Genomic DNA, 21,482 nt, shown 5'->3' on the forward strand with positions numbered 1-21,482 from the left:
AGCTACCATTCAGAACGGAAGGGCAGATAAAGTGCTTCCTAGATAAGATCAAGTTCAAGGAGTTTATCATCACCAAGCCCTTATTATATGAAATGTTAAAGGCACCTAAGAAAAAGAAGAATATCAAAACTAGGAACAGTAAAATGACAACAAACTCACAACTATCAACTAAACCTAACAAAAAAAAAAAAAAAGAAAAGAAAGAAAACAAACTAAGCAAACAATTAGAGCAGGAACAGAATCACAGAAGTGGAGACTACTTGGAGGTTTATCAGCAGGGAAGGGGAGGGGGAATGGGGGAAAAGGTACGGAGAATAAGAAGCATAAATGGTAGGTAGAAAATAGACAGGGGTAAGTTAAGAATAGTATAGGAAATGCAGAAGCCAAAAAACTTGTATGTCCGACCCATGGACATGAACTAAGGGGGGTGGAATGAGGGTAGGAGTGAATGTTCAGGATGGAGGGCAATAAAGCAGGGAAAGTAGGACAACTGTAATAGCATATCAATAAAATACGTTTTAGAATTCTGGCCAAGATGGAGGAGTAGGTAGACACACTGTGCCTCCTAGCACAACCAAAATAAGGACAACAACAATTTAGAAACAAAATAACAACCAGAACTGACAGAAAATTGAACTGTATGGAAGTCTGACAACCAAGGAGTTAAAATAGACACAATTCATCCTGACCAGTAGGCGGAGCAGAGTTGGACGGCTGGGTGGAGAAGGGTCCTGGCACGAAAAGTGGTGGCACCCAGTGTGTATGGCATCATAGGTGCGCAAGACCACAGCAGGCGGATTCTGCGCGTGCAGGCAGTGGCTGGCAGACCCTGGGTGCGGGGTGGCAACAAGCAGACCCAGCAAAGTGGCGATTGTAAAGCAAGGCACTGTGTGCAAGGCAGCTGGGTGACCAGGTGGTCCCACAGTCCCACGCAGATAAACCAGGCAAAACTGGAGAGTGAGACAGACCGTGCAACCCAGGGTCCCAGCGCCAGGAAATAAAGTCTCAAAAACACTGAACACCTGTGGGGGTTGAGGCACAAGGAGATACTCCCAGTCTCACAGGAGAGTTCGTTGGAGAGACCCACAGGGTCCTGGAATGTACACAATCTCACCCACATGGGAATCAGCACCAGAAATGCCAAGCTTGCTTGGGGGAAGCGGCGGAAGGGGCTGAAATCCAACAGAGTGGAGCAGAAGCCATTATTCCCTCTAGACACCGCCCCCACATACAGCATCACAACCCAGCAACTGGGTTGCCCCACCCTGGTGAACACCTAAGGCTCTGCACCTCATATGTAACAGGCACCTCAAGACAAAAAAAAAAAAAATGGCCCAAACAGAAGAAGAGATCAAAGTTCCACGGCAAATACAACTAAGCAACGAAGAGATAGCCAACCTATCAAATGCACAGTTCAAAGCACTGGTGATCAGGAAGCTCACAGAATTGGTTGAATTTGGTTGCAAATTAGATGAAATGAAGGCAAAGCTAAGTGGAATAAAGGAAAATGCACAGGGAACCAGTAGTGATGGGAAGGAGACTGGGACTCAAATCAATGGAGTGGACCAGAAGGAAGGAAGAAAGAAGCAAACAGAAAATAATGAAGAAACAAGAATTAAAAACAAATGAGGAGAGGCTTACGAACCTCCAGGACATCTTTAAACGTTCCAACATCCAAATTTTAGGGATATCAGAAGGGGAAGAAGAGCAACAAGTGGAAAAGTTATTTGAACAAATAATAAAGGAGAACTTTCGCATTCTGGCAAAGGAAATAGACTTCCAGGAAGTCCAGGAAGCTCAGAGAGTCCCTAAGATGTTGGACCCAAGGAGGAATACACCAAAGCACATAATAATTACATTACCCAAGATTAAAATGAAGGAGAGAATCCTAGAAGCAGCAAGAGATAAGGAGGCAGTTACCTACAAAGGGGCTCCCATCAGACTGTCAGCTGATTTCTCAGAAGAGACCTTATAGGCAAGAAGGAACTGGAAAGAAGTATTCCAAGTCATGAAAGGCAAGGACCTATATCCCAGACCGCTCTATCCAGCAAACCTTTCATTTAGAATGGAAAGGCAGATCACGTGCTTCTCAGATAAGGTCAAGTTCAAGGAGTTCATCATCACCAAGCCCCTATTATATGAAATGTTAAAGGAACTTATTTAAGAAGAAGAAGATAAAAAATGTGTACAGTAAAATGACAGAAAACTCACAATTATTAACAACCACACCTGAAACAAAAACAAACTAAGCAAGCAACTAGAACAGTAACAGAACCACAGAAATGGAGATCACATGGAGGGTTAGCAACAGTGGAGTGGGAGGAGGAGAGAAGGGGGAAAAGGTACAGAGAATAAGTAGCATAGATGGTAGGTAGACAGATGTTATATCTGTCTATTTATTAAATAGTTCTTTTAAAAACCTATATTCAAAAATAAAATTTTAACAATAATATTTTGTTAGAAATGAAAACAACTTAAAATAAGAAATAAATCCAGATGTGACACCAGCACAACAAGCATCAAGTGGAACTGTCCCTGGCAAATAAGGGTATGGTCACCAGACTTATGAAGTCAGAAAGGAACTTTATATGCTAACCCCTGCAGAAATAGTTTCATTATTACCCCTGTTGGTAGTTTATTTCTCCTAGGGATCCAGCAGTGAATGCTTGTATGGCTCATGTCCACATATGGAGTCACGTTTTAGAGGTTATGTGAGCCATGGTTTCTGTGTCTCAATTGCAATTCTAGTATTCTGTCCTCCATCATTGCCGTAGGAGAAGGTACTGGCGGGCTCTGACTGTGGCAGAACATTCAGCTGGTTAGGAAAGTGACAAGTTAAAACATACACGGGATATGCTGGGTGCATTTCGCCATTTAAACAGATCCATCTTAGGAGAAGAGCTCATTAAGATGCAGGGGGAAAATGATTGCATTTCAGCTATCTGAGTTTTAAAATATTAGATTTAGGATCCTCATAATTGTTATTTTTTAAAATTTAAAAATATATGGTTAGGCTGATAGAGCCAAGAACAGAACTTTGGCTACTGGTCCTCTGGGGCAATCTGGAATCTGTTTCTTGTTAACTTACAGCTTTTCATAGCTGCCCTTGCCTTAATTATTTTATTTACCCTTCAGAAATAGTTATTGTAGAGAAGAATAAAAACATCCTATGTCTTCTAAGAATTTGGTATCTTCTATTTCTTGTATGAAATCGTTAGAACAAATACTTTAGAATCAGAAAAATGTGCCTTAGACTTTACCCATATTAATATCTACTGAGTGTCAAATTACTCAAATCACCTTTTCTTGTTGGGCATACTCTTATGGAGTTTGCAATAGTATTATGGTCAAGATTAAATGAGATGTTCCAAGTAAAGCCCTTACATAGTTTGACAAATAGTAGGTGGCTAATTAGTGGCAGCTAGAATTAATAAGGAAGAAATTACAAGTTTCATGTTTGTGGGGACAGCTTTGGAGAAAACTGTCACACTTAGTCTCCTTCATCTTCCATTTCCATTTCTATTCTACTCCCTTTCCCCCCACAACCCTTCACTATCTCCTGTTATACCATTATACACTCATTATATACCATTATACTCCCTTCTCTTCCTACATTAGCATGTTTTGTTCCTAATTTATCTTCTTCATCTTCCTCTCATACTTCCCAGTCTTATGATCTGTGCTTTTGTTGCCTGCTATATCTAACCTTAAATAGGTTCTATTAATGTAATTTATGACAAAATATTAAAGACTAACATCATTTTAATATACTAGACTTACCAGCACATATGTCTGTTTCAGTGAAGCTATCAACATCATAACCACCTAAGAGCAAAATTTAAGTTTGAGTCATCAGTAATAGGGAAGAAAGATAATTTTTAAGGAGAGAAACTTAATAATAATAAAAATGTACAGCTAACATTTATTGGGTGCCAACTCTATCTTGCACTGTGCTTTATATGCCTTGCATCATGTAACCCTCACAACTAATAAATTATGTACCATCACTGCTATTTTTATGGTGAGAAAAATATAGCTTGGAGAGGTAAAGCAAATTGCCAAAGGTTATATATACCCAGTAAGCAGAGAAAACAATTTTGGGACTCAATTCCATCCATGTTACCACCATCTCCTTCACACAATCACTGACAGGCTAAATTTTCATCAGGGTAGATATCTACGCCTCTTCTTGTCATTTGCTAGAGCCTAGCATCGTGTCTGGCACATAGTAAACAATCAGTTAATAGTTGATGCATGAATCAATGAGTAAATATTTATTCTGCTGTAATCCTCTATCCAATCACCTCTCTGATGTCCTTCTTTCTTAGAAGCTGTGCCTTGCCCAATATTTCAAAATTCTGAACTGCCAGTAGTCCCCATGTATACTGTTCTGCTTCCTGATTTCATGCCTCCATCTTCCTGTCCTCTCTACTTGCAATTCCTCATTTCCCCAGAAGTCTCTGGCCTAACTTCCTCTTACTCTGTAACACAGAACTCAGGAATAATCTTTCTCCATGAAACCTTCTACCTCTCTGGTCTGTCCTTTCCTTCACTGTCTCCTTCCTTCTTCCCACCGTAGCTCAACCCGGTCAGGATTCTTTCCATGTCTATTTCTTCACTATACTCTGGTGTTTTTGAAGATCGATATCTGACAAAATTTTATATCGTTTTTTGTACCTGACATATTTTGCATCTGACTTTTTTTGTATGCTTCTGACCTAGCGTAGTTTATTCTAAGGTTTTTTTGGTTTTTGGTTGGTTGGTTTGTTTGGTTTTTTGTTTGTTTGTTTTTTAGTATTTTAACATCTGTGAAATTGGGATACATTTTTCAGTTAATGATATCTTAAAATTATAATTGAGAGTGTTTTTTCTGACTTAGTGATAAAAAAGGAAGGGTTGATTGCATCCTATAATCAATGGCATCTTAGATTTAATGTAATACAAAAATAGATATTGAATAAACATATGAATGAGTAAATGAATCAATAAATAGCAATTATAGCATTCCTCAAATTACTTTATTATTCCTACTTATAACCTACCTGTTCTGCATCATAGAAAATGTGGCAGAGCTACAACTGAGCACTATTCCTTTTGTATGCTGGACTTTACTAATAAACTAAAAGAGATAAACCAGTTGAAATTATTTTTAATAGTTTTTTTTCCTGTACTGATGTAATTTGTTCCTATGCTTGTATTCTAGGTGAAATTGATCTTCACATTCTCTCCAAAGTGCAGGCCCAGTACCCAGGAGTTCCTATCAAAAATGAAGTTGTTGAGCCAAATGCTGAACAAATTGCCAAGTATAAAGGTACCTGTGACTCCTGGTGCTATATGTTAAATTCTGGCCAAAACACTTATCCCAAATTTGTCTCCTTGGTCATTAACAGCATCATTACTGTGGTATGTTCTTTGTAAGCTTATTCAGACACCTAATTAATTCGTTTTCTTGGCAGGGATAACTAAATGCCTCATAATATAAACAATGAATAATTAAACCCCTTTATTTACTGACTCTCCATCCATTCACTGGTCACAAACTATTTTTTAATGATTTATTTATTTATTTTTAGAGAGGGAAGGGAGGGAGAAAGAGAGAGAGAGAGAGAAACATCAATGTGAAATTGCTGGGGGCCGTGGCCTGCAACCCAGGCATGTGCCCTGGCTGGGAATCGAACCTGCAATACTTTGGTTTGCAGCCCATGCTCAATCCACTGAACTATGCCAGCCAGGGTACAAACTATTTTTTTGATGTTTATTCTTAGATACAGACTTAGTAATTCATTGAGAAGTGTTTAATCAGAATCTCTCTCCTTAAAGAGCTTATGTTTAGTTGATTATAGTAGAAATCTGAAAACTTTTTCTGAAAAAAGGCCAGAATAGTAAATATTTTAAACTTAGTAGAAGATCACTGAATTTCTGTCACAACTAATCAACTCTGCCACAGTAGCACAAAGGCATTCACAGACAAAAATAAACTAATGACTGTGGGTATGTTTCAATAGAATTTTATTTATTTACACTGAAAATTGAATTTGATATTATTTTTGCATATAATGAAGCAGTATTCTTATGATTTCATTCAGTCATTTAAAACTAATAGCATGAGATATGAAAGAGGAATAAAGACAGGCAATAGTATATGTTTTTAGCTTGTGGTTCATTTAAAATAGGTAGTGGGTCAGACGTGGCCCATGGGCCATGATTGCTGACTCTTGGGTTACAGAATCATATCACCTGTTTTACATCAGTTTTTTCCTCAATAAAGTCCACCAGTTAATTCCCCATTAATACTGAGACAATGTAACCTAGGTTCAGTCAAGGTTCTTATAATTACTTCTTATTGACTCTTTCTCTCACCTCTAATTTTATTTAAAATGAGAAGAAAACCAGGATGAACTTTCTGGTCTTCCAGAGCTACGGAAGAAAGAAAAATGTGTTTTATATTTGTTATGTATATAACATTGATTGCATTAAAATTCTAAATGGAAATGGGCTCCACATTTGCAATTAAAATTGATGGTGTACCACCTCTTTTCTGTATTTTAGAGGTTGTAGCCAAGTCTTCAAACCTTGAGAACATAAAGTTTGCTTGGCATAAGGAGACAGCATCTGAATATAAAAATAGAATAATGGAGAAAAAAGAACTTCATAAGTGGGACTTTATTCATATGATTCAGGTAAGAAATATTTATGGTTATATACTCTCAGAAAGAAGACTTTTCAGAAATATGATTGAAGAGTACTTCATATTCTAACTTTAAAAAGAAAAATAAGAATCTGATTTCTGATTTCATAAGTGAGCATATTCAAATTGAGGATATAGATGTTACTACTATGAAATTCTCTGTAACATTCAAAAAGCCAGTTTTCTCTACTCAAAATACTTCCAGAGTTACTGATTTTTCTTCCTGTAGGACTGATGGTTTATAAATAGATTTGAGGACAGGAAAGTGTAATAACATATATCTACCACAGTTTTCCAGTAGCTCTAGTGGTCTGGATGGACCATGTCTCAGAGTTTTTCTGAATCCTCTTGCTTTTGCCTTCTGTTGATGATCTGGCTTGTAGTGTACACGTGACAAAAGGGGCAGGTTAGATGATTCCTCAGGTTAACAAAGTTTTATTAATATCAGTTAGTCATTCAGTAGGAATTTATTTCCATGGTCCAGCACTGATAGTGTATTTCTTGGAAAGGAGATGACTATTCAGTAGATAGTATAATGACATAGTTCCACTAATATTTCTGGATAGCATATGGGTATATAGGCACCTACTAGAAGATGTGTATATTTTAGAAATACCACAATTAACAACAAGATGTTTCTTATTTTCTAAAGTCCACAAGTACAGTTACCCCAAAGAAGTAAACTTTAAAGAAATCAACAGAAGATATGATTCCAAGATTGGCATATTCAGGCAATCCTCCCACATCTCTGCTCTCTTAGCTGATAAAATCCTTTACTTATAAGGGAGTGCCCAGCAAGCCTATGATATTCCTCTATTAGGCTTGCTTCCCACATCCTCACACAACTATTTCATGCCTCCCTGTCTCTCCTTATGCCTCATATAACTCTTTTCCCACCACTCATTCCCAACTGATGGCCTCACTTTATTCTGTATAGGAAGAGAAGAAGCCATCAGATAGAAACTCATCTTTCTTTACCCTCTAAATTTACAATCATAGGTACAACTGCACCCATCATATCTTTCTTTCATCTTATTACAAGAGCCTCCTTTTATTAAAAGCCAGTCCCTGCAGTTATATTCTGGATCCATTCTTTGCCAGGTATGAAATTTTGTAGCTTCAGAGATCATTCTCCCATTTCTCTCAAAGCTCCTGTATGGTTTTTCTTACAACTCTGTTTCCTTTGCATTATGACTCTATTCCTCTCCTCCTCTCTGTCTACTCTGTACTTTTCTCTGCTGTGTCTCTGTCTCTTCATTGTTCTCTATAGTACTAACACTCTCATAACATTTTCATCTTAATGTTGACAGTCAACTACAGAGAATCTGTGTCTATCAGAACAAATTCCAGAGTATCTGCTGTGGCCCACCTCCACTTTTTCACCAGGTCATGTAATAGACTATTAACCATCGTATGGATTAGCTGTATGTGGGTACCTATCTAAGTATTGACCCTGTGGTGAAGCATGGAATGACATAATAGTAAATAGGGCTGTTGAGGTGCTGAGGCAGCAAGACCATGTATAAGTCCATTTCCTTTCATTTATTTGTGAGAGAAGCCATAGATTAAGTTGGTTTTGTTTTATGCAATAAATTCTACCATGGGAATCTACATAAAATATTGAATGCTTGTCCAAGAGAGACAAAGATGAGATACTAGAAGTAAATGTCTATGGAGGTGTGGAGTCCAAGAATATAAGCCCTCAGAAAAAGTTTTCTACTGCCAATGTAAAATTCCAAGCTCTAGCTGTGTTAGGTATAAAGACCACTCCCTGCACATCACAAGGGATGGTCCAGAATGATTAAAAATTGGTAGATTGACTCCTAGTATCTTGTGGCCAAGCATGTAACTTCATGTTTTATTTAGTCCTGTCCTAGAGAGTATGTCAGCATCAAAGCCTGTCATAGTTTCTGTGATTTAAGAAAAGCATCTGAATGTGTGGTGAAGCTAGCACAAAGGACTTCATTTGAAAGCAACATTCAGTGAAATGGAGTCTGTGTTTATGGTGCTAGCCCCAATTTCTCCCAGAAGAACTACAATTCATAAAATTTAGAGTAAGCTCAGAATCATTGCCTCCATGTGGAGTGGAGAGTAAGTGTCTCCAGCTATAAATGTGTGTGTGATTAAAGCCAGAGAGAGTAAATTTAAAACTATTTGGCTCTAGTTGAACAAATAACATAGTTTCCCTTTCCTCAAAATTTTTCTCATATATTATTCTATCTCTCCACACTACATCTTTAATTTTTAAACTTCTTAAGTGTTTTGTTCAGTAAAATCTACTCGGGAGTATCTAGCCTAAGCACACAAAGATATTGCATAGAAAACTGTTTCATTTCTTTTTTCCTTTATTTCTAGATGCTGTATTATGTAAAAGACATCCCAGCAACCCTGAAATTCTTCCATAGTCTCTTAGCTACCAACGCTAAGATTCTTATTATTGTTGTATCAGGTAAGTTATTTTCATTCAGCCTCAATTTGAAAATAGCAACAGTGCACATATGTACGGAATCATGTGTTTGGAGTCTGTGTTAGGCAAGTCCTTCACAACAGCTCCCGATTTAGGGAGCCTTGTGGAATTAAATGCCTATTCATTTCTTTCTCCTGAGAAAAATTGTTGCTATCTATATATAAATTATTTTTATATAACATAGAACAAATACAACAGTCATTTTTAATGAGACTAAAAATGTTAAATCTTTCTTTTTACCTTCTTTTCCCTCCCTGAATGTCGCTTTCTCCTCAGTGATATTTATAAACAAACAAACAAATAAAGTTTGAAATATTTGGGATGCTATTATATTTGGCTAATTTGCATTTCTAGGGTCACTATCAATATTGTCCATTATAAGTTTTCTCGAATAACTATTAAAAACAGTGAACTTGTTTTGTTTTGTGTTGTTTTATTTTCCAAAGATGACATTTGATTCTCTCATGGTTTTTCCAGGGATATAAGTACCATATAGAGAGTATAAGTAAATATTAACAAATGAAACATTGACGTTGAATTCATTGATTCATAACTTCTTTTATTCTTCAATTTTTAGGGGCTACCATGTATTACTATTACTAGGCAGGTTAATTGTAGATGTAAAAGAGTTTATATCTTCTTAAGCTTATACCAGATCCTATACTCAAAAAACCACATGTCACAAAATTCATTTTTTTCTTAGATATGAAGAATGACTTTAAAGATGACAAACATGGTGGTCATCCTTAATCCTTGTTTGCACCCATGTGGGAGTTTGGCAAATAAGAGCTCCTGTAAACAACCTCTTCCCCAGGGGAACATTTTGATATACTATTTTCATCTCTGGTTAGTTAAAAATGCTAATGTCAGGGGAGAGTTCTGTCTTCTTGTTTAGAAGTGTTTATGGGAAGTGGATGCTTCCTGCTAGTCTCTGTTTAAATTAGGACACTTAGGTAAAGCACTTTGTTCTGCATTTAGGAATGCAAAAGTAAACTTAGTTATCAACATTGAAAGCAGTCTATTTTTGGTAATCTGTATGAAGAATACAGAAAAAGTATTGCAGACAGAAACACCAATTTATCCAGAAGTCATGTTTTATTTTTAGAACATATTGAGTATCCATAGAAGATCTACTCTTACTTATATTTGACTTTTCTTAAATATTTTCAGAAAAAGTATTTGAGTATTGAAAGGCAGTTTTCTTTGAGTAAATATCTACCAATAAGAAAAAGCCAGCCTAGGTTTAGAAAGTGGCATGAACAGTCTACAAGCAACTGAGAATTGACTAAATGCCCTGATGGATACAGGATTCTGCTGGGTATATCATGAATAAGTTAGTACAATCCATGGTTTATTGGCATCAAGAAATGTACAAACTAAAACAGGCCCAGTGAAATGTATGATGGTACATGAAAGTAAGAATGCCGAGACACTTCCTAGCTATGTGAACTTGGTCTGTGAATCTAAGTTTACTCAAGGGCTATTTCTAGATAATCATACCTACATTATGTTGCATCTATGCATATATGTGAGTCATATGTACAATGTATATCTATTTTGATTGGGAAAAATCAAAGAAAGTGCGAAAAGTGTTAATAAAAATCAGTTAGCTTTTTAATCTAAAAAGTATTTTGAGTCAAATATTATTCAATCAGTGTGGTTTGATGGGGAAAATATTTTACTTACTTTTTTAGCATGCAGTTCATAATTTTTCATTACTCCACATAATATGGTAAACAGGTATCCCAAAGAGGAAAACATTAACAGATACTGTTCCTAGACACAAGCATGCAACAGATACCAGTTGGTGAATTAGTAAAGGGACTCTCATTCATTTCTTCCTTTACCATATATACTTCTTTCTTAAAATATTTTATACACTATGGAAAAATATATATATATGATATATATATAGAAGATATATATATATATCTTCTTAAAGAACCACTTAACAAAAGGAAAAAATAGATTTAGGTATTTTATTTTGGAGTTTCCATTTCTCTCTTAAGGCTAAAAGTTCCAGCTTTATTGCTTCTATTTACCAGAAGAGTCAAGTACAGAAATTTATTATATATGAATAAAAGCTTTAAAACACAAATGACCTTGTTGAATATAGTTTTCTTTGCAATTAAAGCAAATATTCCAACATTCAGGTAAATAAAATTGTCATCAACTTTGTATAATCTGAATGTCTCCAGATTCACTAGTCTATAGGCTCATATTTAATGCTTAAAATCCAAAGTAAATAACTGAAGGCCTTCATCTCAAGTAATTTAGTAGTCCCTCACTTCCTCTGTGACTCCTGAGGAAACCTGGGGGTTATTCTTCTGATGGTTGCCAGGCACTGTTTCCTCCAAACTGCTGCTCCCAGTTCAACTTTTGATTTCTCATGGCCAAACCTTTCATGTGCTATAGCTATCTTTTTTGATGCTGCTCTGCTTTACCCCAAACATGGACGTAGCTCTATTTGTTTCATTCACCAAAGCACTGTTCTTTGATTTTGGGAGATGTTGACATCTATAGAGAGGAAGAACAGAAACAGAATTCAGCATCAGCATCTCACAGCCATTCTTTTTCCAGCTTTTCTCTTCCTCAGTTGAGACCCAGTTCCCTTGTACCTACTCATAACTTCTTCCAGACCTCATCCATGTCCTGTTAGCTCAGTACCTTTGCAAAGATACCAACTCCTCACTTCTCCCTACCACCCCATGTTTATTATGTAGAGCAAACTCCCTTTTGCTTTTTCTCACCTCGATAAACCTATGCACCTATAAATCCATCTTAACCACATATTTCCATGAGATAAATTCTAATGCCCCCTCAGTGTATAGAAGTAGCTGCAGTTTCATCTTTTAAAAATAGCAACAATTGCTTCATTGTATTAATAAAACCAATATAAATATATGGGTCATCTTTTAGAAAAAATAGTCACGATCAGTTTCCAACAGTAGAGATAAATTTAATCATAAGAAATGTACAATCAGATTTGTCTTATATCATTGTCAATCAACATTTATAGTGTTGATATACTATATTTCTTGAGGCATTTATTTTTTCATTTTGACTTCAAATCCTTATCTGCCAGACCATTCTGTGGTTAGTAAAGAAGTTTGAGAAAGCTCTCCAGGTCATCTGAGGTGCCCAATCAACTCCCCACCTCCCCTGTATAAAAACCATTGCCCTAAATGGCCCTCTCAGCCCAATCTGCAATTCTTGAAACCCTATTCTCCATACTTGTCCAATGAAAACATTCCTTAAACTTAAATGTTGCCCCAAAAGTTGGTACACCTACACTAAAATGGTTCACATTAGGTCCTGTGTTTATCAGGTTTCTTGCACTTTCTAAATGAAATCTGCTTTATAATCACCTAGAAGTGAAGAAACCTGTTTGTATATTTCCTTTCTCTCAGGGCAATATTGTCATTCATAGGTACACTGCAAGGCAGAAAACTGAGTGCTCATTGCAGACAGATTTGTAAAGCCTGAGTTAAATTTTGTCATTAAATTACATTTCTAGGAGCATTCATGTAGCCCATGTCTTATATAGGCAGTTAAAGATGTCTGGATTAACATCTTGTTCTATGTGGTCATCTTAAATATGCCACACGGCTAAGGCTCTTGCCTGTCCATCTCAGACACTTAGCAATTACTGAATTGACTAATGATTTCTCTGACTAGACTGAATCACTCAGTTATTTGAGAACTCATTTTTATAATTTATTAGATTATAAGATAGTGAAATGGGAGTCAGTTTCTAGATTTAATTATGCAGAGCACCTTACTTGGCTCAGGAGCCGTGTGTGTTCAGCCTTATTCAAAACACAGACTGTACTCAGTTCTAGGTTGGCTGCACAGGACAGCTGTGTAGATTTGGTTCATCCAGCTTTTATTGAGCTCCTGTGGTCAGTCACTGCTAGGCTCTGAAGGTTGCAAAGATAACTTTGCATTTGCCTTTGAAAGACTACTAATTTAAAGTAGGATTCAGACATGTAAACATTTTCAGCAGCGTGCCAAGTTTCTTACCAGAGGCATGTGGGGAGTATGGGAGAGTTCCTTGAGAGAAGGAGGCTCTGACTCTTATCTCTGGTTCCAGATCTTTGCAAAGCCTTTAGCACCTAAAAGACTCCCAGTAAATGTAATTGAATTGAACTGAATAATTGCTTATTATTTCTCCTTTATGATATCCAAAGTACAACTACTTCCAAATGTCCTTCCAAAAAAAACCAAAAACCAAAAAAACCAAAAACATGTTTTAGCTAAAACTTACTACATGATGGACGTGGAATCAGATAATATGGAAACTTCTGGAGATTTGAAGATGGATTTAATAAACAGAAATAAGAGAATCAATAAAAAGTCACATGTAGCCCCAACTAGTATGGCTCAGTGGGCTGGCATCATCCCACACATCAAAAGTTTGCCTGTTCGATTCCCAGTCAGGGCACATGCCTGGGTTGTGGACCAGGTTCCCAGTTGGAGGCATGCAAGAGGCAACTGATAGATTTTTTTCTCTCACACATCGATGTTTCTCTCCCTCTCTTTCTAATTCCCTTTCCCTCCCTCTAAAAATAAATACATAAATAAAATCTAAAACAAAGACATATCTACACACATGAAGTGCACACTGAAATAGGTGGATACAAGCAATGAGGGGTAGGCAAGTGGAACTAATTAGGAAAAGAAAGAGAAATTGAAATCAGAATTAAATCACAGCATTTTTGGTCAGCCTGTTAGAATACTTGCTGCTTGAGGGAAGAGAGGCTTCCATATGTGTTCCTAGTATCCATTACAGAACTAGACCAGCTTCAGTTAATATTCACTTAATTATAACAAGCAGAAGTTCCTGATGATGAAGATAAAAGACTAGATTTGGAAATAAAGTAAAAGAAATAAGAATAAAAGAGATGTATCACACACTGAAATGTGTCAAGTGACGTGTTTTTTTGCAAATGTAGTAACCAGGTATTGGTTGGATAAGTTGCTAATTAAAATGCAATCTTTCTGGTTAAGGGAGATTAGCTAGATCATTAAAGTTTTCTGTCCTTCTCCTTACCTAAGGAAGGAGGCAAATCATGGTGTGTTCTTTTTAATATAGTGGGGAAAAAAGTATTTGGTTTAGATCATGTTGAAAACAAAAGTACCATCGTATGTTGTGCCCACCGAGAGCCATTATGAAAATGCATCAGTCAGAAAGTGTATAATTGCTCAGCTCAGAATTGGCACCCAATTGTAGAAATCTGACACCAGCACATTTTCTGTCATTAGTGTTTCGTTAATTTTTTTCTGCCAGGTTAAAAAAATAATGATGGCAGAGGCTCTCCTCAACCACCGAAATATTTATCTTATAAAGTCTTGTTCGTAGGTAAATTCTTATTTGGGAAGATAATCACTGTGTTTGGAATGAGAGATCTTTTAATACATACTCATGACCCTCATTTTTTTCATTGAAGTAAGGTTTTATTTTTTTCTGCTTCATTCCAATTCCTAGAGCATATTCTATAGTTATCATTCTCTCTTCTGAAATATAAATGGAACATCAATTATTTAGGCTATTTATTATTTACTATTTTCTGCCTTGTGTAGGCTCTTTTGTTGAGTTAAATCAGGCAACTTTAGCCTAGTCCATGGATGAGGGTCAGGGGTCTTTGAGCATCCTGTAATTATATGCATAATGAAATGGATGTGTCTTATTTGTGTACTTTTCTGGAGAGTCAGTTACTTTCATTAGATCATGAAACCAAAGAGGTTTGGGAACCAAAAAAATTCAAGAAATCTTCACTTGTTTTATTGTTGACACTATTTACAGATGTCCCCCAATTTTCTGTCCTTTGCCCCTCTCCACCCCCTGCCCCACCCCAGCCTTCACCATAGTGTTGTGTGTGTCCATGGACTATCCATATATGCATATACAAGGTCTATCTGGAAAAAGTAGAACCATTGTTAATAAAATGAGAATGGTTTGCATGACATCAGTGTCATGCAAAAGAAACAGCCAAGGAGAGTGGACTGGAATGCGCATGTGTAAATAATAATGACTTCACTGTGCTGGTCAGTGGGGGCAGTAGACACTGTTGAGTAAGTGTGTGTACTGTGAGGCCATCATATTCAAAATGAGAAAGTAAAGCAAGGAATCTGCATGAAATGTTGCATTAAGCTTGACACTTTTCTTCGTGGAATCTATTTGGATGACTCAGAAAGCCACAGCTATGGGCAACTGGTGATTGGCAGCTTCATCACAATGTGCCTGCTCATGCATCAAGTCTCATGCAGAGTTTTTTGGTGAAACATCAAATTACCCAGGTTACTCAGCCCTCCTACACCCCATATTTGGCTCCCTGTAACTTCTGTTTTTCCAAAACTAAAATCACCTTTGAAAGGGAAAAGATTTGAGACCATTGATGAGATTCAGGAAAATACAACAGGCAAGCCAATGGCAGTTGGAAGAATTCTGTGAGGTCCCAAGGTGCCTACTTTCAAGGGACTGAGGCATCATTGTCCTATGTATAATGTTTCTTGTATCTTCTTCAATAAATGTCTCTATTTTTCTTTCTACATGGCTGGATACCTCCTGGACAGACTTTATATGTTCTTTGGCTAATCTCTTCGAGTCCCTCCAACCTTCCTGCCCTCTGAGATCTTGTCATTCTGTTCCATGTATCCATGCCTATGGTTTTATTTTGTTTGTCAGTTTATTTTGTTCATTAGATTCCATAGGTAAGAGAGATCATATGGTGTTTGTCTCTCTCTGACTGCCTTATTTCACTTAGTAAAATATTCTCCAGATCCATCCAGGCTGTTGCAAAGGGCAAGAGTTCCTTCGTTTTTACGACAAGATAGTATTCCATTGTGTAAAGGAAATCTTCACCCTTAATCCTGGAAGTTCATAGAAAATATAGGTTCTTTTTCATGTTGTTTTAGCCAAGTCCAACTTAATTATCTAACACTTCAACAATGTTTACTATGTGCTAGTCATGGAACTAAGTGCCTTACCTTTTTAACTTAGTTAATTCTTGCAGTAATTATGTGAATACATTCTATTATTATTCCTGTTTTACACTTGATAAAACTGAGACACAGGTTCAAACAGCTAGTAAGAGGAAAAGCCAGGCTTCTCACTCAAGCAGTCAGGCTTTAATGACCACTCTTAATTCACTGTACTGACTGTGTAGGTAACAGCCCAGTATTACATGCATGTATTAGAAGGTCTACAAATAAATATGAATTTTTATTTATTATAATTATAGATTTCTTTTTAAATTTTTTCATTGTCATTAGAGTTGTCCCAATTTTTCTCCCTCTGCCCTCCTCTGCCTAGCTCACACCCTGGTCCCACAGTGAATCCCCACACCATTGTCCATGTCCATGGGACATTCATACATGTTCTTTGACTAGTGCCTTCCCATTCTTTCCACTGTTATCCCCATTTCCCCTCCCCTCTGGTCACCATCAGACTGTTCCTTGTTTCCATGCCTCTGATTCTATTTTGCTCATTCATTTATTTTATTCATTAGATTCCTCTTATTGGTGAGATCATATGGTATTTGTCTTTCACTGACTGGCTTATTTCACTTAGCATAATATTCTCCAGTTCATTAATGGTTTTGGAAAAGGTAGGGGCTCCTCCTTTCTTTCTGCTGCATAGTGTTCCATTTTGTAAATGTACAACAGTTTTTTGATCCACTCATTTATTGATGATGACTTAGGGTGTTTCCAGCACTTGGCGATTTTGAACAGCAATTTGCTTTTTTTTCTTTATTTTTAAAATATATTTTATTGATTATGCTATTACAGTTGTCCCATTTTCCCTCTTGACTCCCCTCCACCCTGCACATCCCCTCCCACCCACATTCTCCCCCTTTAGTTCACGTATGGATCATACTTATAAGTTCTTTAGCTTCTACATTTCCCATACTATTCTTATCCTCCCCTTATCTATTTTCTACCTACCATCTATGCTACTATTCTCTGTATCTTTTCCCCCCTCCCTCCTCCTCCCACTCCCATTGCTAACCCTCCATGTGATCTCCATTTCTGTGGTTCTGTTCCTGTTCTAGTTGCTTGCTTAGTTTGTTTTTGTTTTTGTTTTAGATGTGGTTGTTATTAATTGTGAGTTTGCTGTCATTTTACTGTACGTGTTTTTTATCTTCTTTTTCTTAGACAAGTCCCTTTAACATTTCATATAATAAGGACTTGGTGATGGTGAACTCGACCTTATCTGAGAAGCACTTGATCTGCCCTTCCATTCTAAATGAAAGCTTTGCTGGATAGAGCAATCTTGGATGTAGGTCCTTGCCTTTCATGACTTGGAATACTTCTTTCCAGCTCCTTCTTGCCTATAAGGTCTCTTCTGAGAAATCAGCTGACAGTCTGATGGGAGCCCCTTTGTAGGTACCTCTCTCCTTTTTTCTTGCTGCTTCTAAGATGCTCTCCTTCTCTTTAATCTTGGGTAATATAATTATGATGTGCCTTTGTGTGTTCTGCCTTGGGTCCAACATCTTAGGGACTCTCTGAGCTTCCTGGACTTCCTGGAATTCTATTTCCTTTGCCAGAATGCAGAAGTTCTCCTTTATTGTTTGTTCAAATAACTTTTCCACTTGTTGTTCTTCCTCTTCTCCTTCTGGTACCCCTATAACTCAGATGTTAGAATGTTTAAAGATGTCCTGGAAGTTCCTAAGCCTCTCCTCATTTTTAAAAATTTTTATTTCTTCAGTCTTTTCTGATTGGATGTTTTTTTCTTCCTTCTGGTCCACTCCATTGATTTGAGTCCCAGTTTCCTTCCCATCACTATTGGTTCCCTGTACATTTTCCTTTATTCCACTTAGTATAGCCTTCATATTTTCATCTAATTTGTGACCAAATTCAACCAATTCTGTGAGCATCCTGATTACCAATGTTTTGAACTGTGCATCTGATAGGCTGGCTATCTCTTTGTCACTTAGTTGTATTTTTTCTGGAGCTTTCATCTGTTTTTTTGCTTCGGCCTTTTTTTTTTTTCTTTTAGTCTTGTCTTGCCTGTTATGTAGTGAGGGGCAGAGCCTTAGGTGTTCACCAGGGCAGGCAACCTAGTCACTGGGTTGTGACCCTGTATGTGGGGCAGGGGTCTGAGAGGGAACAATGGTGCTTCCTCTGCTCTCTGCAGGATTTCAGTCACTTCCCCCACTTCCCACAAGCAAACTGGACCCTTCCGGTGCTGATTCCCATGTGGGTGGGTTTGTGTACATTCTAGGACCCTGTGTGTCTCTCTGCAATGAACTCTTCTGTGAGGCTGGGAGTTTCTCCCAGCACCTCAACCCCAACAGTTGTTTTTAATCAGTATTCTGAGGCTTATTTCCCAGCACTGGGGCCCTGGGTTGTGCCATCTGTCTTGCTCCCCAGTTTCACCTGATTTATCTGTGGGCCAATGTGGGACTGCCTGGTCTGCCAGCGACCTTGTGTGCCCCACCCCTCCATAATCTGCTGCCTCGCTCAGTCTTACAGCACTGCTTTGCTGCAAGCCCACTCTACCCTGGCTGCCTGACTCTGCCCTTTCTACCAGTCTGGACGAATGTGTCTACTTTAACTCCTTGGTTGTTGGATTTCTATGCAGTTCAATTTTCTGTCAGTACTGGTTGTTTTTTGTTTTTAAATTGTTGTTGTCCTTATATTGGTTGTGTGAGGTGGCACAGTGTGTCTACCTACGCATCCATCTTGGCTGCAAGTCTGAGATTTGCTTTTTCACAGTCTCAAGATTACAACCAGTAGAAATACATTATCAAACTTATTTTATGTAATGTTCATATATGTTTCAGTACGTATTACACATCTGCTATGTGCTCAGCATTGTACATAGATTCACTTAAAGTACCTCATTTAAAACTCTGAGTTGCATTTGAGGTCAGTACAGTTATCCCCATCTTATAGATGGTAAAACTGAGATTCTGAAAGAATAAATAACAAACCTCATCTCAATTTTGAAGTATTAGAAGAATAGTCTAACTTACGTCTCTCTCTTCCCTCAGCTGCTGCATATCTTAGCTTCTACACTGGGCTGGGTCTTCAATTAAATACAGCAGACATTGATAAAACATATTCTAAAGGGGGCAAAGTTTATAGAAATCCACCTAGTTATTGGCAGTCCAAGGCAGAATGTAGTAAGTGGATAGACACAAGAAGCTACCCAGTCTTTAGTTTGAGTAAATCATGTTGAGTCCATCAATCCATAAAGTTCTACTAGATAGCACCTCAGTGGCTTCTCATGTCCTGCCACTCTCCCCGTTGTTCACTCAATTCCAATTTCACTGGCTTCCCAGCTAGTTCTTAAACATGCCAAGCATACTCCCACCTCAAGTCCTATGCAGTTGCTCTTCTCTCTTCCTAGAATAATCTCTCTATTATATCTACATGGCTTGTCATGTCTGTACTCAAATGTCATGTAATAAGATAGACTTTTTATGACCACTGTATATAAAACAGCAGTCCACCCAACTCTTTGACCCTACTATTCTTTGCTCTGATTTGTTTTAATTAGCATTAAACACCATCTGATATATGATTATTTATTTATTTGGTTTTTTAACTTTCTCTCTCCCTACCCCCAAACTCTTCATTCTTTGACTTTAGCTACACAAGGGCAAGGATATATTTTCTTTTTCTTTTCTTTTTTAAATTGACTACTCTACCCCGATTGTCTAATGTAAAGCCTCACAGGGCAGGTAAATGAAAGAAAGAATAAATGAAAGCATGAAATTTGTTCTGTCTCACAGGAACCAGTGGCTGGGACAAGCTATGGAAAAAGTACGGATCCCGCTTACCCCGTGATGACCTCTGCCAGTACATCACAGCAACTGATCTCACCCAGATGATGGATAATTTAGGAATTAAATATGAGTGTCATGACCTTCCTTCCACCATGGACATATCTGACTGTTTTATTGATGGTAATGAAAATGGAGCCCTGCTTTTGGATTTTTTAACAGAAACCTGCAACTTTAATACAACAGCACCACCTGATCTCAAAGCAGAAATTATGAAAGCTCTACAAGAGCCTGAATTCAGTGTTAAGAAAGATGGAAAGGTTCTTTTTAATAATAATCTGAGTTTCATAGTGGTTGAAGCATAAATATCAATCATGAGAGTATCTTAAAAATTATATTGTAAACAATGTTGATCATTTATTTCTGTATTCAAATTACAAATAAATTTCATAAATATAAATAAGACATTTTCTCTTATGTATAACATCTAGAAAATTATAACATTCTTGGACTTCCACGTACAGGTATAAATGATATTGTGGATATTATCCCATCCCTTCTCCAGGTTGGAAAAATGAGACAACTAAGTTTCACTGGCTTATTGACAATAAAATTCTTTCCATTTGTTGATTGTACTGGAATTTCCTACAACACTAATAAAGAATGTACTATGGATTCTTTAAATACTACTAAAGTATATGCTTATTGATACTTTGAACACTAAGAAAGTGTGTATTGATTTTCCCCTTTTGTGAAGAAGTATTTGTCTGTGCAGTCCTCTATTGTAGTTGCTATCTCATTTGTATTGACTATTAAAAGTAAGCACTTTTAGGATACTGTAAAATTAACTCTTTCTCATTTCCTCTCAGCTTGTTTTCTTTTTTAGTCTCATCTAATACTTTTATAATGTTTTGTTTCTTTTTTTAATATACTGAAGTTTTTTTTCTTTTTTTCCTTTTTTAATTTCTGGGTTCTTGACACATTTTAAAAGGCCTTCTAAAACCATTTTGAAATATTAACATTTTATAATAATTTGTGGTTTTATATTTTAAAACATATTTCTTTGATATGTTTGAAACTAGTACAAGTGTAAAAGAGTGAGATTGAGAATAAGCTGCTTTTCCTATAAGAGATAAGCCAGCTATATCAACACAATTAATTTAAAATCCACTGACTTAAAATACACCTCTTAATCATTTATTCAATTTCTAGAAAACATTAAATCTTTTTTCATACTCTGTACCCTTTTATGTCTCTCTAAGATCTCAACAAGAGTCATTTTTGTAAAGTAAGATTTCAGGGAATTTTTAAAAACTTATTTGATGTGCTTTTATTTTTAATAATAAGCATCTATGATTCTTATAAAAATAGTATACATCTCTTTATATAAATAAATGAATAAATTTTAGTTAATAAATAAACATATACTTAAGGTATATTTTATTGATTATACTATTCCAATTGTCTCAATTTTTTTCTCCCATTTATCCCCCTCTGCCCTGCATCCAACCTCCCTCCAGCATTCCCCCTGCTTTAGTTCATTCATGTCCATGGGTCGTACACAGACAACCAACCCATAAGTTCTTTGGCTTCT

The 21,482-nt window shown here is 36.8% G+C and overlaps 1 protein-coding gene across 2 annotated transcripts in view; it reads left to right on the forward strand.

Moving 5' to 3' along the window:
• The window catches only part of HNMT (histamine N-methyltransferase), a 40,653-nt gene extending 19,593 nt beyond the window's left edge, over positions 1 to 21,060 (forward strand). The window contains exons 3-6 of one of the 2 annotated variants that reach the window (XM_028509383.2): positions 5,204 to 5,311; positions 6,550 to 6,680; positions 9,044 to 9,137; positions 19,898 to 21,060. In XM_028509383.2, coding sequence (XP_028365184.1) covers positions 5,204 to 5,311; positions 6,550 to 6,680; positions 9,044 to 9,137; positions 19,898 to 20,253 — 689 coding nt within the window. In that variant the 3' untranslated portion in view covers positions 20,254 to 21,060. The remainder of the gene's footprint in view (positions 1 to 5,203; positions 5,312 to 6,549; positions 6,681 to 9,043; positions 9,138 to 19,897) is intronic. The other variant, XM_036023547.1, reaches the window with a different exon arrangement.
• Positions 21,061 to 21,482: the final 422 nt, after the last annotated feature.

Source organism: Phyllostomus discolor, chromosome 4 (genome assembly GCF_004126475.2).
Source record: "Phyllostomus discolor isolate MPI-MPIP mPhyDis1 chromosome 4, mPhyDis1.pri.v3, whole genome shotgun sequence".
In the NCBI taxonomy this organism is placed as follows: Eukaryota; Metazoa; Chordata; class Mammalia; order Chiroptera; family Phyllostomidae; genus Phyllostomus; species Phyllostomus discolor.